Source organism: Ochotona curzoniae, unplaced genomic scaffold (assembly GCF_017591425.1).
Source record: "Ochotona curzoniae isolate NIBS_2020 unplaced genomic scaffold, NIBS_Ocur_1.0 scaffold_3835, whole genome shotgun sequence".
Taxonomy (NCBI): Eukaryota; Metazoa; Chordata; class Mammalia; order Lagomorpha; family Ochotonidae; genus Ochotona; species Ochotona curzoniae.
Genome location: NW_024467114.1, coordinates 6403266 through 6421077, shown reverse-complemented (window position 1 = coordinate 6421077; position 17812 = coordinate 6403266). Strand labels below are relative to the sequence as shown.

Here is a 17812-nt window from a genome sequence, read left to right as displayed (position 1 = left end):
TTATAAATTACAAGATTCCTTAGAAAAAAGGTAATGTTATCACACTTGCTCTCCTTTTCCCTCTACAGACCCTGGAGGCAGACACCGGGACCTTCTAAGCTTGTATTTCTGCTCAGACAACTGTACCCAGGATTTGACTTCCTTTCACTATTGTACCAAGTTTATCTTCTCTCGCTGCTGGGAGCCCTCCAAGCACCCAAGTCTCCTGCTCTTGGTGATATGGTGCAGGCAGGCAGCCAGATAAGGGTCACAGAGTTTGGAACCCACAACTCTCCTGCCCACCTGTGAGTCAAGTATGACTCACTTACCATTACCTGGAACGTTGGGGGTAGGGAGGGCTGCACTGCACCAAGGTGTAACCGTTTCCCTCCAGAGCCCTTAAAGCTGGCACTGAGGAGAGCACTAAAGCCGAGTCTTGGGAAGCCTACTGTGCTTCACGGTGAGGAAGGATGCAGCAATCCTTCATCCTTATCTTTTCATTTTCCAGCCCACTCTCCCTGAACACAGCCACGTATGTCTGGATTCCTCATCCTCTGAATAAACTTTATGCTGTGATGAGGCCTGTGCTAAAATGGCTTTTTAAGTAAGAGACAAACATCTGACCCAAACCTGGACCACAACAGCACGACATGTGCAAAAACTCTCAGCCAATTCTATTCCAGCTATCAGCAGATATTTTTAAGGAGAGAATAACATCTGTTCATCCGTCAAGTATTTACTAATCTCTTACAAGGTGCCACCCTGTGTTGCTCTACCCACTGTGGGTTCAATATGGAACAAAAGACAAGAACCTTTTACGGCATCAGTAGGCAATACAAATAAGTAATCAAGATGACTTAGGACTATCCTGAGCCATGGCTGAAGAAGATTCTCCTATGAGCAGATCTGATGAAGACTTTAGATGAGGGTATAAATGCCCAACAACTTCCAGGAAGGAAACTTCACAGGAAAGCTTAGTGAGGGAGAACTTGCTCCAAGTGCTAGAATACAGCAAGGGATAGAGTAACTAAAACCCCTTCCATCACGAAAGGAAAAACAGTACAAACATGTAAACAAGCAACATTTCACAGCAGGGGTCTACAAAGTCTAGTCTGAAGGTCAACTGTGGCTGGCTGGCTGTCTTTACAAATAAAATTTCATCAGAACACAGTTATGCTCATTTGTTTCAGCATTTGTACCAGCTGCTTTCAAAGACGGAATTGAGGAAGCGGGGTAAGACTTGAGTGCTCACTACGTAGCCCTATAGGAAAAGTTCACTGATGCCTGACTTACAGGCATATGAGTATAAACACTTGCAGAGGAAATACAGATATGCACCAATTCACATCCTGTTCTACTCTCCCTTCTCCATCCACTACTCTGCTTCTGGCTCCCTGAAGAGGCCGGATGGAGAAGTGATTGGAATAAGTAGTGAAGAAAGTGGCAAAAGAAAACAAAACAAACAACCCAGCTGTAATTTATATTGTAGGGCAGTAGTTATGTTATTTCATCTTATATATTATACCATATTTTGTTGTACATGCTCCTTGAAATGATTATGGTGCAGAGTCTAATTCTAGAAATCAAGGGAGAAGAAAGCGTAATTGAGTGCATTTTAATCACTGGCAGACTTTAAAAACTCAAGGATTAAGAGAAATCATTTGGGATCCCTTGTTATGGCACTTGGAAAAGCTCACAGAATAAACAGTTGCAGTAGCCAAAATCAAAGAGTGTCTGTTTCCCGTATGATTTAGTCTTCCTTCTTCTGAGAGCTCTGCCTGTCACTAAGAGCTGCCAGGAGACACAGTGGAGGATGGAAACCACAGGGGCAGCTGCCAGCCAACTGGGATGGAATCGCTCTTATTCCGTCCAGAGCATTTAGCAGTCTTGAGATTAGGATCACTCAATTGTAAACGTCAGGAAGATATGCTCATCTCAAAAGGGTACTGGTGAACACTACAACAATGGTTTCAGGCAGAGCGATGGGGCCTCAAGCGAACATTTGGCACTGTCTGGAGAGATTATTGGTTGTGACAATAAGAAGGAATGCTGTTAGCATCTAAAAATCCTGCAATGCACACGGCACACCCTCACAGCACTAAGGGATCGCCCAAATCTACCAACAGGGTTGAGGCATGCAGCTCTATTCATGACACAAAAAGTGCGGATGCAACCTCAGGCACACAGTGTGTTTTGGTCTGGCCCTCCTGCAGCTCTTTTGACCGAAGTCAGTCATCGAGCAGGCCTTGAGAGCACCGTGCTGACTGTTTCATTCACCCAGCAAATTACTGAGAACCTGTACTGATCACTGCGTAAGTGCCTGGCTCTGCTCCCAAACAAGCATCAGTCTTGCCACCAAGGCTCGCGTCTTTGTAGACAGCTATGAAAACGCTATCAGGAAGACAAAATCAGGCAAGTGTACATTTTGTAAGGAAGCATATCTAAAAGTATTCCTTTTTAATGCCTTAACAGACAATATGAGAACCATATTAAGCTGAGTCACAAGAAAAGAAGCAGCCATCGAATACCTCCTTGGCTTTTTGAAGATGGGTAAAAACCATTACGACTAGTAACATCTGGTTTCACACCACAGGTCCACTTTCAGACCTCAGGGAGTAAGAGGTTCATACCCTGGATTCCCAAACCGCTTGGTGCAAGACCTGGACCAACTACTGAGCCACCACATGCCTCAGTGTTCTCATCAGTGATATGGGAATTATTATTGCCCTCGAAACTTATAAACATCCTGTTAAGCAGATAGAATTTAGTAACTTAATGCATGTTGGATGCTGTTAATTAATTCATATTCATTTACCTTGCACTTTTTACAACAAAGACCATCACTGCATTGAGAGTCTTGAGTCAATGTGCATTTCTTGCAACACTCAGCCCCCTCTAGGACACATTCCTAAGGAACAGAAACATTTGCAAAAAAAAGAAGATGATGATGATGGCATTGTCCTGAAAATATAAGAATATTTTCTAAAATTAAATGCATGAACAATATTTTTTTCCACAAATCCCATAAAGCTTCCAAGTAATGGGGCCGGTGTTGTTGCAGCATAGCATGTAAAGCTGTCACCTGCAGCACAGGCACTCCATATGGGCACTAGTTTGTGCGCTGGATGCTCCTTTTCCAACCCAGCTCCCTGCTAATGGCCTGGGAAAGCGACAGAAGGTGGCCCAAGCGTTTGGGACTGTCACTGATTGGGAGATCCAGGAGAAGCTCTTGGCCCCTGGCTGCAACCTGGCCCCGCCTTGGCCATTTTGCCCCTCTGGAGAATAAACCACAGTAATGAAGATCTCTTTCTCTCTGTTTCTGTGTGTGTGTGAGAAGTTTCTTTCTCCTCTCCCCGTAACTCTGGCTTTCAAGCAAATAAATAAAATTTTTTAAAAAGCTTCCTAGTAAGACATTAAGACATTTGCTGTAGCTCAGTGCACAGATATGGAACGTCCTCAAACGATCTGAAAACATCATCAGAACAGCCCGAGACTTACAGCAGGAGTCCCACAGTCACACTCCTCTCCAGTTTCGATGAAGCCGTTACCACACTCGGGAGGATCAAGAAGCTGAGGGAGGAAAACCCAAGAGGGAGCTGAAATCCAGAAGACCGACAGACCATTTCACTCGTACACACCCGGCAACCGGACCGTCACTACAAAACATGTTTTTCTATTTCCCTACGCTATAAGATACGATTAGATCTTGGAGCACTCTCTATTTAACATATGTAAATGTGTTTACATGCATGTTTATGGATGGTAGTGTTTCAAAAGGTTCAGAGAGAAAGAGAAGTTAAAGCCAAGTTTATTTGGGTACAAAAATGTTTGAAATCCATGCATAAAATAGAGTGTCAAAAGTTCCTAAGAATGCATGCTATGAAAAAGAGCTACATCTGAATTTCAAATTTTACTGTACAAATTTTTTTGAGTTTAATTTGCTAGTTTATTTCCCAGAAACTTGAAGTACCTTCTTCAGCCAAATAGGATCTGGTTCAATGGAATAAAAACATATCCTAGCTACTGACTAAAACCAAGCCAGTCTGACTCCTGAAATTTAAGTTCTGACAAAAAGTAAGGCATTTACACCAGAATCTTTGAATTAAAAATCTTGGTTCAACTGATAATCCTGGGCAAAACCATGGCGCATCTCAAGAGACTTTAATTTTTGACCAGAAACATCTATTAGCTGTGCATTTACATCTCAAAATTGTGGTGAGGACCAAACTTTAAGCACCCATGAGAGAATCTTTCTAAGAATATTTATTTCTGAAGAACAAAGTTATTTCATGGATACAAGAAAACATAAGTTCTTTCTTTAAAGATAAAAACCTGTTCTTATTGTATTACAGAAGATTTCATAACTCGATCACATTTATTACCTTGGAAGGTTTGTTGAAAAGGCAGGCACCACCTCCACTGTTCAGAAAGTCATGGTACTCTTCGATATTACACTGGGTGAACTTTTTAGGAAGATAATAGCTATAAGAGAGAAGCAAATCCAATTCCATAGGTACAGCTGTGTCTTCCTGTCTAGTACTCTGAAAACTGAATCCTATTAAAAATTCACTTATGCATGATATTGTATTTCATCTCTATGAATTTTGCTTCAACATAGAATTCTCAGTTCTTCACTTGGCAACTATGGGTTGTTTGGTAGTTGTACACTCATTCAACAGAGACACACACATAATAGGACCTGTAATTTAACTCAATGAAAGTTAGAGCAAAATTATGGTACGAGAGATATTTCCCAATTACTAAAACTGGGATGGAACTGCAGAGCATACTACAAAATACGCAACCTCTAATCCATGCATGTGTCAGGTCACAATAGGTGAAGACAGACTAAGCAATTGTTCTGGACTGAAAGAAGTTAAAAAGACAGAAAACTAAAAGTGATGCTTGATACTCAGCCTTCTGTCATAAACGATGTTGCGAAATGTAAGATTACCTTGAAGGAGAGCTAAGCATTAGATGGTTGTATGGTTTGAACTGCAGTTATGTTGAAACATGAACTTGCTAAAAAATGCCCACTAAGGTATTTGGGGGTGAGAAGACACCAAATTAGCAATTTATGATTCAAAGAATGAAATGGTTTATTGTCATTAATCTTGTACTTTTTCTTCAAGTTTCAGATTTAAATATGTATGCTGGGGTCAGCATTGTGGCACAGCACTAAGACTGCTGCCTGTGATGCTGCTTTGAGTCCGGGCTGCTCCACTTCCAATCCAACCCCCTACTACCAGCTTTGGAAGGCAGGAGTAGAGGGCCCACGTTTCTTTCATGGGATCCCTGGATAACGCTCCTGGCTGTGGCTTCAGCCTGGCCCACCTGGCCATTGTGCTCACCTGCTCAGGGATACCAGGTGATGGAAGATCTCTCTGTCTCTCTGTTTCTCCCCTCTTTCTCTGTAACTCAGACTTTCAAACAATCAAATACACCTTTTAAAAATATATATAGCAAAAAAAGGATCAAAGGCTAATAAAATTTAAAAAAAAACTTGCTCTGAGAACAATTTGGCAATGTGCATTAAGAGCCATCACAATGAGTACATCCTTAGGTATAGTAATTCACTAAATTTTTCCTTTACACGTTTTAACTTATAACAGTTGTACGTATTTACAGGATATGATGTGGCATTTTTATTACATGCAAAATGAGTACTGTCCAATCAGTGAAAACATATCCATATCCTCAAATACCTACCATTTCTTTGCTACATCTGACTTCCTAAAACTTTCACCCATAGTTCTGTGTTTCTAATTACCTCAAGTCATAATCCTCTATCATGGAGGAATACCACCTCCACACTGCCTTTCAAACATCTGAGGGTATTGCCATGGCCCCTGTTTTGGGATGTGAATATCTGTTGTATTCAATGCACTCTTAACATTTTACTTTTTTGACTTGTAAATACAACTGATGCTACTCATTTCTACCATGCTTGGCAACAATTAGGAATACAGAAACTCAAAAAGTAGAAGTGGAAGAGAATCATGGACACACGTCCATTACCAGTAGTGCTAGGTGATGTTTAACATAGATTAAATTATAGAAACAGATCACATAGTACTGTATATAAAGAGCTTTTCTCTTGCTTGTATCTAGATAATGTAACAAAAGCTCTAATGCAAAAGCTATGCATATGTGAAGGCCGCCATATGATTTTGCTATACAGTATGCAAAGTGCTATGCAGACTATACACTTTTTAAAGATTTATTTATTTTCATTGGAAAGTCAGATATAGAGATGAAGATATTCTGTCCAATGATTTGCTCCCCAAGTGGCTGCAATGGCTGGAGCTGAGCAGAACTGAAGCCAGGAGCCTCTTCCAGGTGTCTTACATGGGTGCAGTGTCCCAAGGCTTTGGGCTGTCCTCGACTGCTTTCCCAGGCCACAAGCAGGGAGCTGGATGGGAAGCAAGGTCACCGGAACACAAACTGGTGCCCATATGGGATCCCGGAGCATGTTAAGGGCAAGGTCTTTAGCCACTAGGCTATTGTGCTGTGCCCTATGCACTTCTTTTTTTAAATCATAAAAATAATAAAATGTATTACAGAGCCTTCATAATACAAGAACTTCTAGCATAAACTTTCCTAATTGTTAAAATGTTATAACTGCAACACAAACACCTTTATTACCTGTCAAAACTAAAGAAAAAGTCCAAGGACATTTCAAAACATGCTTAAAATATATATTTGCATACACATTCCCTCCAATATTAATATTCTTTGTCAGACATACCAAAAACTCAAAATTCAAATGCAATCAATAAATATTTATTGAAAACCAAGTCTATATGAAGGATTATGGTGTGGAAGAATGGCATATAAATGAGCATAAAATGTAATCCCTTAAAAATGTATAACAAACTGGTTGGAAGAAGCATAAATACCTGCAGGGGTTAAAAATCTTAATATACCTCAGATGGCTAGGAATATGCTAGAGGAAAGAGGGGGAAGGCATTGCGTGCGAAGTCAGGAGGAGCAAACATGGAGAAGGCAAAATCCCATGGAGGATCTTGGTTAGCAAATCAAAACTGCAGGAAACACATGCACAGTTAGGAAAGCAATGTGATCACAAACAGCAAGTGGAAAAGGAGACCGTAAATCCACCTGAGAAGGAGCACATACTCCTGAATTCTACAAAAGGAAGTCTGAGCCCCACCCCTGAGACTACGGAGACTCACAGAGCAACAAAATGGATGGAACTGGAGAACATCAAGTTGAAGGAAGTGAGCCAGACACCTACAAAGATCAATGTTCTCCCCTGCATATGGGAGCTAAAATTAAAAGAAAAGCAAATAAGCAAACACACACACTCTGAACACTGCATGCGAGCGGTAAGAGGGATAGCAGGGGTATGGAGTTAAAAATCCAAGAGAAGCCGGATGAGGTCCATTCATTGTAACACGAGATGTTACTATGGGATGGGGTGAGGGGTATACGGAAACTTTTGGTACTAACTACCTCACAATTTAAATTTAAAACTATTTTGAAATAAAATGAGAAACAACACGTCTCGCTGTGGGCATTTTTTGCTGCAATTAAGCTACCACTTGGGTCAGCTGCCTCCCATGATAGTGTTTTGCTCCAGATCCACTTTTTTGCAAACGTGAATTCTGGGGAGCAGCAGAGGATGGCTCAAGCGCTTCTGTCCTGCCTCCCAAGGGGGAAAGGGCGCCTGCCCCGTCAGGAAGGCGCCTGCCTGGCTTAGTGCAGGCCAAGCTGTCGCTGGCATCTGGGGGACTGAATCCACACATGTGAGATCTCTGTCTTTGTCTTGTTGCTTTTCAAATAATATACATTTAAATACTTTTCTAGAGAAAGAAGATTTACTTTCAGTTTTGTCATAAATGCTTGTGATGAGGTTCCATACAGCCAGTTGCTGAGTGTCACATTCCTAAGACAAGAGCACAGCAGGAAAGGAGGAGGGAGTGACTGTCACAGAGAAGTGGCTCACCCAGTGTCGCCCATGATGCATCCTGACCAGGTGTCCTCACACTTACACTCACCTAGGAGGAAATGGACACACAAGTCTTCTTAGAAAGTGAACACAACTGCATCTGTTTCTATATATTAAAAAAAATCCTCTTGGCTTTCTGTCTTAAATATCTTACTACAGTTCTTATACTTAGAAGTTTTGTTATGCAATAGTTAACAACAAATAGATACATGGGACTACCAAGACAATATAATTTGAATAGAATAACAAAAATCTTCTGATGTGTTTAACAATGCTTTAAATGAAGGACAACCCATAACCAATTACAATAAACTAACAGCTTATGGTAATATACAGGATCCAGTTTCATATGCCTTTCTGGGAACGATGACAATTTCTCACTCATTGGTAAAAGTTTGGTATGAAGGCTCCAAGTGGATGGCAGTATACACAGGTTAAGCATCAGGAACACTTGGTTTGTCACCAAGTACCTGTGTATCTTAGAGGGGTGTATTTTAAACACAAATAAGCTAAACATGTACCAAAACTTACCACTTGCTAACTTTCGTTTGTCTGAGATAATACCAATATTATGGGCTAATGACTGGGCAAGGGTAACTGCCATTAAATCCGGTTTCCCAAACTGGAAGACAAAGAAAAATTAAACATTTAAATACAAACTGCTTTTCATGATGGGCATGACACAGTGCCACTATACAATCGACAGTAAGCAATTTCTGAGCTTTCTCCGCATCAGAAGCTTAGCATGTCGGTAGCTAGTGCTGAGCGTGTGTCTGGGAAGAAGTAATAAGAAATCAATTCATGTTGCATTAGGTCTTATGGGGGAGATGAAAAGCTGGAGAGTTAACAATTTTTGAGTTTGGAAACTTGAAACTAAACCTGAGCCCAAATTTCTCCACTGAGATGTATGTTAAACTGTGATCAAGCCAGCGTTTCAGATGATACAAAACAGAAATATAGGTGCAAACATTATCTGGAATTCGTTCACCCCCTTGCACTTGTATTCTCCACACGGTGCACAATGTAGCTAAAGACAACAAATGGGATGACTTAGGAGGAGTCGTTGCAGTCTGGCACCAATACAAATTTTCTAAGAGGATCTTATGATATTTGTGTAAACTGCAGCCTGTCCAAGATATGGATGTTTTCTTTTAGATCACTTCTATCTAGTTGAGTGCCTCAGGCATAAAAGGGGTCTTTTGGAAAATCCCTCCCCCAATTTTTCCTCTTCCCAAATCTGCCAAATCCTGTAGAGATAAGAAAATACCCAACGGGGTTTTAGGAGGGCACCCAAAGTTTCCAGAACTCACTGAGCTTTCTGGAAAAGCATTCGGAATGCCAGGGGACTCCAGTGAGGGAGGGTAAAGGGAATGATCTCTGTATCATCTGAAAACACACCAGGCTGAACCTGGAAGTCACGCTAAGTAAAACATGATTCTGTGATTTCCCAAGTCTTTCCCCGGCTATTAGTCATGCCCACTCTGATGGAGAGTCAGGCTAACAGCTGGAGTAGGGGCAACACCGCGAGAGCACGCCTGTAACATTAGAGAAACGTCTTCAGCCATCATACCACTGGGTATCGTACAGATGTTCACACCTACTTCATTCACGCCTCCTCCTTTCAGCAACGAGCAAATCCCACCAATATAAGCAGCCCCGCTCCGGCTACTCTCAAATTGACTCCCCCTTCAGAAAAGGAAACGAGAGACACTTACTGCTCACAGTCCAAACATCACAGCATGCTTTGTTATTCATTGGCTACATTTCTCTTCCCAACATGCACACCATGTCAATACCATCTGCCTCCTTCTAGATTCTCAAGGTCAGAGAGGAACATATGTCCCCACAACCAGTACCCAACTTAGCCTGAAGTACACCAGTTGAAAAAAGCATCTTTGATATGACTTACTCTGAGGATACAGAATCACCTAATTGGTACTTCAGCTAAAAATGCATAATGTGAATCTCCTACTGAGAAAACATCCAACATCCCCACTGTGATGAACAGGCTATAAAATGATTGGTATGCACTCCTCAAAAATGTCAAGCTCAAAAAAGACAAAAGCTCAGGGACTCTCTTAGAGGAGAGGGAGAGTTATGAGGTATGATGATTCAATGAAATGCAGGAAACTGCTCTGCATCCTGGCTGGGCTAAAAATCAGCTACAAAAGACAATGAGCCAACTGGAGAAATAGGAAGACAGACTACAGATTACATAGAAGTATTAGTGTTACGCTTTCTGGATTTAATAATTTACTGTGGCGATATAAGAGAACATATTCATTCTGAAAAAAATACATGCTGAAGTAAGTATCTCCAATTTAACTCTCAAAGGATTCAGGAAGAAAAATAATATATGGATAAATGGATGAAGGAAGGAAGACAGGGAGGAAAGGAATAATAAATGGGGAAAACACAAATAACTGATGAGTATGGATTAATGGTTTACTAATTTCCTTGCAGTATTCTTTCTCTATATTTGATATTAGGTTAGAATCAAATGTGACAAAAACATTATAGCTTTTAGTTCCACTGACAACTTTCCTCAACAGATCTGACTTTGGATCCTCAATGCTAATTTAAAAATCTGCTATTGCAGAAAATATGTATGTCATTCCAGAAAGAACATAATAAAAAATTAAAAGATAAACTGCAGAAACACTGAATTCTCACCTTTCAATGAAAACCCAGTATTAACAATTTTGAAACGGCAACTTTAAAAATGTATCTGATATTAAGAGTACTCTACATGACCATGAACAGTATTTTAATCAATCATGATTAAATCTTGAAAAATTCATTGAAATAGACTTGTAATAATAAAATAACCCAAAATTTCTTAAGATTTGATTGAAATTTCAAAGCATCTACACATTAAGCCCTTTTCTAAATTGTCAAATCACAAATATTAAATGCAATAACAGTATATATCTCAGACAAAAAAGAGCATTCAACACAGAACCATAAAAAAAGGTAATAAATTATCACAAAAGTTACGTACGAAAAAAGGTGAACTGCATCACTTTTCTCTTTGATAAAATCCCTCCTGTATTTCATAAACTCACGTAGGGTAATCAATGGATTTTCAGATATGGCGAACTTGTTGTCAGCTGCCCAGGTTTCCATGGCAACCAATACTATCCTTGTCTTAAGTTGGTCTTTATATATCTAGTGTATTAACAAAATGAACACATCAGCTGTACATGTGATCAAATGGTTCATGAATAGGCCTATGAAGCTCCTTTCACGGAAATACCCTGAGTTGTAGTTACAGGCAGGAAACTGCTTCTAAGGTGCTTTGACATGCATTTACTTAGAATAATAGAGAATCACATTTACCAAGTACAGTCCGCAAAGCACATTTGTCCATTTGGGACAAATATTTGCACCCTACTCAGGGCTCCCCCGAGTGGATTTTCTGGCACCCTAGACTAACAGTGCCTACATTCTTGGGTTCCTCTCTCTAAAAAGGGAATGATGAGTACACTCTCTCCTATACCACCTAGTCGGTGCCTGAGAAGGCCTGGGGACAGTGGAACTAAGTACATCATCACCACAGCACCAGGCACTCCTGAAAGGGCACAACTGGTATCCCAGTTCCACGTCGCCGGAAGCACTATGAATCTAGGTTCACGGCTGTGACTCGGCCTTCATCTGCTGGGGCATAAAAATGCATGGGGCAGAACTGTAGGCACCTCTGTAAGTAACTCGGATCATTTCCATTCATGGTTCCCAGCCATAAATCAGAGTCAATAAACTACAGTGTCACCCCAACACATTCAAGACACCCCAGTTAAGCTACAGCTCAGGACGCAGAAACTAGAAAAACCATCTCCCCACTCCGTTAGTTCCAGGGAAACTCACCCAGGGAAACTTACCAAGTCTGCCATGTTCACTACAGATTTTGCATAGGTGTTGGTGTGTACCACAGAGAGCCGGTGCTTTTTAAACTGGAAGCAAAAGGAGAAACCAGAGAAGGATTTGAAAGTCACCAGGAAATTAACATCCTAGCAAAGAAAACATGCTGCAATGGAAAGATCCCTAGGGCTTTTTAACAAATATAATTCTTAATGTTGAGGTGTCCTTCTGTGAGACGAAGAAGAAAATGCCCTTCCATTCATTTCATCTGATTCCTTTGAACAGGATTTTGATTCAAGAGGATAAAACATGAAAGTTGTCAATGAATTGCTAAACATATAGACTTACGCAGGGTACAGCCAGAAAAAGTGAATGTGAGCATTGCAACCAGTCTTAGAATTCACCACGCACAGCACTTTGTCATTATTTGGTAAGAACAAGCCCTTGAGGTCTTCAAAGGATGACAGGATAAGGGCGGATTCCCATCTACCTTCAGTTTGGCCCCAGTGGTGTTTCAGAATTCACAGTGTGCTGGCTTCAATTCAAAGCAGCATCACCATGAAGCACAGGCAGCCAGAGCACAGATCCTGCTCCCTGACACCACGCTGGCCTTCTCTTTCTCCCCAGCGCCCTTCCCTACTTAGACCCTGCATCTGGTTCACTTCACTTGTTACCTGTCAGAGGTAGTTGCAGAACCCTGAATTTATAACTGTTCCAAAATATTTTAAAATGTGTTCTTTTAGCTTATTGTTTTACAAAAATCTAGGAGGACAAAAGCATTCACAGGATTCAAATAGCTTGCATGACGAAGTAACACTCAATCTTGATTGCATTATTACAAGGGTGGCTACAATGCATACTATTTGATTAATCATATACAAGTAAGTGGCACATTATCCCCTCAACTAAATCAAATGAAGTAAATTAACAAATCCTTGTATCTGAAATCAGTTAAATTCAGAGATGTGCACTAATCGAACCTCTTTGATTTAACATTCTGGTTACATGGGATAATCAAAAGCATAACCTTCTGTGTGATAAAGCTCACCATATTGACTGAAGCTTGCCATAAATTAAGTATATACATGCTGGTTTCAAAATAACTGACTAAACAAGGAGGGGCACTGTGCCAAGTTCTCATCCTAAACTTCTTCACATGTATCCATAGAAGCATTTCCATATGGTTTTCTCCATGGTAAGAAAGGAAGAGGAAAACTGCCCTTCTTTTATTAACATATAGCCATATATTGCAAAATAAATGGACATATAACCAGCGACTCACTGTTTCAACAGAAAATGAAAGTTCCCATTTTCCCTTGACCTTGCCGTATTGGATGAGGACATTCAAACACGAGTACCTACACTGATGAAGCAAATCCAAAAAATTAATATTATCAATCACAGAAATGCTTCTGGGAACTCACGAATTACTTCTAGCTAGTATTTCTACATCATATGCCTTATTCTTACAGGTTGTTGCTGGTTCACAAATAGGCCCAACTATAACTTTGTGAGTTCTTATTCTTGAACCTACCAGCTTCACCAAAGGTATGGACAAGCTATTTTTTTAAAGCAGCAAATCCTACCATAAGATGGTCGTTCACAATCATCAGCTCGATGTACTTGGTTTCCTCTTCTACATCACGAGGATGTCGAAGATGCTGCAACACGGCAAAGGAAACATACATGAATAAGCCCTCTAAACTCAGAGAGGGAGAGCTTAGAAATAGGAAGAAATTAACATAACAAAATGGTCAACTTTTATTCCTTTAGCATATATATTTCCATGTTCACTTAGTTGCTTTGCTTACAAACAGGTAATTCATCTACACGGTTCAAAAATAAGTATAAAACGATATGGGAGAAACCAGACATACACAAAGCCTTTGGTGAGTCTGCATTTTCATTTGCATGCCCACGTTTCATTGTCTGCTGCATCTAGCTAATTCTGCTTAACAGTCGATCATAGAGTGACACGGTAAGAGCATTCTTTATTTAAATTTAAGCCCCTGAGGATTTCTGAGAGGGCACAATCAGGTGACTGACACTTTCTAGAGTCTGCAAATCTCTGATTGAAAGGGTCTTTTCTGGGGTGTGGTTCAGAGAATCCTGAGGCAACACAGGGGCTTTGCTGAAACTGCACCCTGAGCTCCTGGCCAGTCATGCAGAGCCCAGCAGAGCTAGAGCTGTCGGCTCCATGACCAATTTTCTCCATTTACAATCATAACCATAAATATGAGTGGCAGGAGCAGATACTGAGGCAGCCATCCTGTTTGATCTCTGCAGGTGGACTTTAACAATCTTTTACAAGAGCTGCAGAGTTAACCTGCTCCTTCAGACCAAGATTAAATACATATTTTTTCAAGTGAAATACTCAAATTTTATTCATTTATTAGAAAGGCAGAGAACAAGTGGAGCTGCCGGTCACGGCTCCCTCTGTAACTGCCCATAGCAGCTGCGGGCTGGGCGAGCCTAAAGCTGAGAGGCCAGATGTCCATCTGGGTCAATCTATGAGTAGGAGGAGCCCAAGGACAGGAGGTGTTGCCTGCTGCCTTGCACAGCGAGTATCGGCAGGAAGCTAAATCAGAAGCTGAGTGGACAGCCAACCCAGGGACTTCCATAGACACAACAGGGCATCTTAAAATCTGTGTCAAATGACCACTCCCAGAAAATACTTTTCACTTACTTAACAAGGCCATTGTTTGTGATTAACACCTATAGTCAAAACATATCTATTTATTTGGAGTGTTGCATTTAAAATGAACTTAAAAGGACCATAAAGATTTTTATCTCATTGCTAATCACATCCTTTAAAACATGAAAGAAAAAAACTGATTACATAAAACTGATAGAAAACAGAGTATAAACCAGAGATGGAAAAGCAAAGATGAGTAGCAATCTATAATCAATGACAACAGTCTTCAAAACAACAAAATAAGACAAACAAATATAAGAAACCCAACAGATATTTTTAGGATGACATGATCTGCTTTATTAACTGTGGAAGAGAATGATTAGCTAATACAAAAGACTGCCCAAAAAGTCTCTTTCAGTTTTTTAAGGGCATTTTTATTTGTAGGTCATAGCCACAGAGAGAGAGGAGAGATGCAGAGACAGAGAGATCTTCTGTCTGCTGGTTCACTACTTAAATGATTGCAAATCACTACTTCAAATTAAATAATAATGGTAATCATTTTTACTTAACCAGGTTTTAGGATCTACATTCACTGTATCCATGTGTGTCCAGAGTGTGTGTGTGTGTGTGTGTAGGATGAAGATCTTGATATACATATATATGCATATGTATATGTCCACCTGAGGGATTGGTCCCAGGACTGTCATGAATACCAAAATCTTTGGATGCTTTAGTCTCTTACATAAAACATAGTATCTGCATAGACCCCATGCATCTGTAAGCTTTAAATCAGCTCTAGATTCCTTAAAATGCAACTTGCAATGTAAATATTATGCAACTCTTTGGGACACTTTCTTGTTTAGGAAACAACAATAAAAAATGTCCACACATGCTCAGTAAACAAGCAATAGCTTTTTTTTCTCAAAGGTTTTCAATTAATGGTTGACTGAATCCATGATTGTACAGACAGACAGGAGGAGCAACTAGAGAGAAAAGTGGTTCACACCACACACAGAGCCTGTATGTGGAACACACAAGCCTCTGAGAGGCAGCAAAAAGGGCACCCGAGGTTCCATGCACCTCTTGGAGACCAGGCTTCCCCGGTCAGAACCTCAGTATCACAACTGGGTAACTGTATGATGGTGGAGGAATTTCTCAAACCTACAAGCTTCATTTTCTTTATCAACAAAATAGGAGACAATAAGAAAAACATTTTGCTTGAAAGGGTGCCACCAGGGTTAAACATGTTCATATAGCTAAAATTCTTACAATTAGGCTGTGCATGTGGCAAATATTCAATGGCATGTAGCAATCAGAAATCTGATTATGAACATTTCTTATGTCAAGGTAATTAAGAGGACCAGTTCCTTCAACCAATTCATCTTCCTCTCATCCTCTCTCCCTCTAAGTCACACAAATACACTTGCACACTCACCACGACTTCCATCTCCACCCCAGTGAGGACATCCAGATCCTGATGACCAGTCCTCTTGATTTGTTCAGCCAATTCACTACATCTACAATTCTTGGTGAATCACAGTCACCTATGAGAGTCATCATGTCTGTCCTTGTGAAAGGGGAGTAACCAGCCACGCCTCCTTCACATGGTTTGAAGCACTGTATGAACAGATGACTCAGTCTCAGATCCAGGTATGTCCTAATTTTATATTACGGACTCCATGGTAGTTCAAATAAGAGGGAACAATTTTCTGGTTTCTAAACTTGACAGATTGATCCTTAGAAAGTAGTTAGCCAGGGGTGGACAACAAGCAGCCCATGAGCTTGAAATCATTAGGTCTGTCTCTGCCAAGGCAACAACAGGTGGGAATCAAAATTCAACCAATCCCTAGACAACTAGGTTTTAAGATGATAATTTCATATGACCCACAATGCTACAAATTGGCAGGGAAAAAAAAAAAAGGCTCCCCGCCCCTGCTGAAAGATTAGAAAAAGGAAAAAAAAAAAGGACAGGTGGTACACACACAGACTGCCTGGTGAGAGGGCAGAGGCTCATGGTACAACCTGGGTACAACCTGGGAAGAGGCTGAAATGGTACAACCTGCGCCCTCACAACACATCCTCCCGGTGTGAATCCTAGGATGATCTGCTGGGTGGAATCTTCTCAGTCTACCAAACAATGTAGCCTCGATTCCATTGTGCTTCCAGACTTGCCACCCTTGCCATCAGCCATGCTGCCAGACACCTGCACCTCTTGTTAAGTAGAGACAACACAGAGTCCAAGGACCAGCAGCAGCTGAGTGTTTTAAAACATCCCAACAGAGACCTGCAAACACATACCTGCTGTATGCTCCTTTTTGGTCTTGACTTGAAAGTAAATTTTGGCAGACTGGTGTCTGCTTTCTGGAATTCTGAAAGCAAATAAAAACAAACAAAGTAAATTTAACTTAGTACATTTGCCATGTTTCTTTAACACAGGGAAATCAGGGCTCAGGCAGTAGATTGGCACAGTGAGTTAAGCCACCAACTGCAACACTGCCATCCCATATAGGGATTGAGTCCCTGCTGCTTCACTTCATCTGTCTGTTTGTTTGTCTCCTCTACTTCCGATTCAGCTCCCTGTTAGTGTGTCTAGGCAAGTAGTGGAAAATGGCCAGGTGTTTGGGCCCCCCACCATCCATGTGGGAGACCTGAATGGAGCTCTGGGCTCCTGGCTTGGACCTGGTCATTTGGGGAATGAACCAATAGATGGAACTTGTCTCTCTTTCTTTTGCCCTGTCTCCATCCTCTGCCATTCAAATAAACTTAAAACAATATTTTTTCTAATAAAAGACATGAAATCAAAGTTTTGCTGATCTTTCCTTGTTATGAACTGAATACATTTTATGAGAAGTTAAAGGAAAATAAAATTAAAACATGTTATTTGTAAAATTGTTTTTGAACTCTATACATTACAAGGTATTTAAAAAGTTCACAGAAGGTGCATATTATGGAAAACTGTGAGTGAATGTAAGAATTTATTTTCTACAATATAAACTTTCTTTGAATTACTGTTTCCACAAGCTTTTTGAAATTTCCTACTATATATTATTGCACTAATGACCTCACAGACCATTATTATAAGATGTTATCTGACAGTTATTATAAACAATGAGTGAATATAATGTACAAGATCTCAAATATCATTCTTGTACCAATTTGTATCAAAATTGTTTACGTTTCTCCTATAAATATAATCACTTCTTTGACAGGAGACTTCTAAACAGCCAATCTTCAAGGGCAAAACAAATGAAAGAAGAGCACACACACACAAAAACAAGTGGAATAATCACACATTTATAAGCTCATGATTTATTAAGGAATTACTATAGAGCACTCAAGTTTTCAATTAATTTTCCAATTAACTGGCATAC

At 40.4% G+C, this 17812-nt stretch overlaps 1 protein-coding gene across 14 annotated transcripts in view; it reads right to left on the bottom strand.

The window, feature by feature from the left end:
- ADAM22 (ADAM metallopeptidase domain 22) overlaps positions 1–17812 on the bottom strand; it is a 177491-nt gene that overhangs the window by 43646 nt on the left and 116033 nt on the right. For all 14 annotated transcript variants that reach the window (XM_040964741.1, XM_040964744.1, XM_040964743.1 and 11 more), the window contains exons 8-17: positions 16740–16810; positions 13393–13467; positions 11827–11898; positions 10950–11116; positions 9550–9634; positions 8480–8570; positions 7946–7997; positions 4362–4461; positions 3478–3549; positions 2795–2887 (exon numbers count right to left, since the gene is read on the bottom strand). In XM_040964741.1, coding sequence (XP_040820675.1) covers positions 2795–2887; positions 3478–3549; positions 4362–4461; positions 7946–7997; positions 8480–8570; positions 9550–9634; positions 10950–11116; positions 11827–11898; positions 13393–13467; positions 16740–16810 — 878 coding nt within the window. The remainder of the gene's footprint in view (positions 1–2794; positions 2888–3477; positions 3550–4361; positions 4462–7945; positions 7998–8479; positions 8571–9549; positions 9635–10949; positions 11117–11826; positions 11899–13392; positions 13468–16739; positions 16811–17812) is intronic.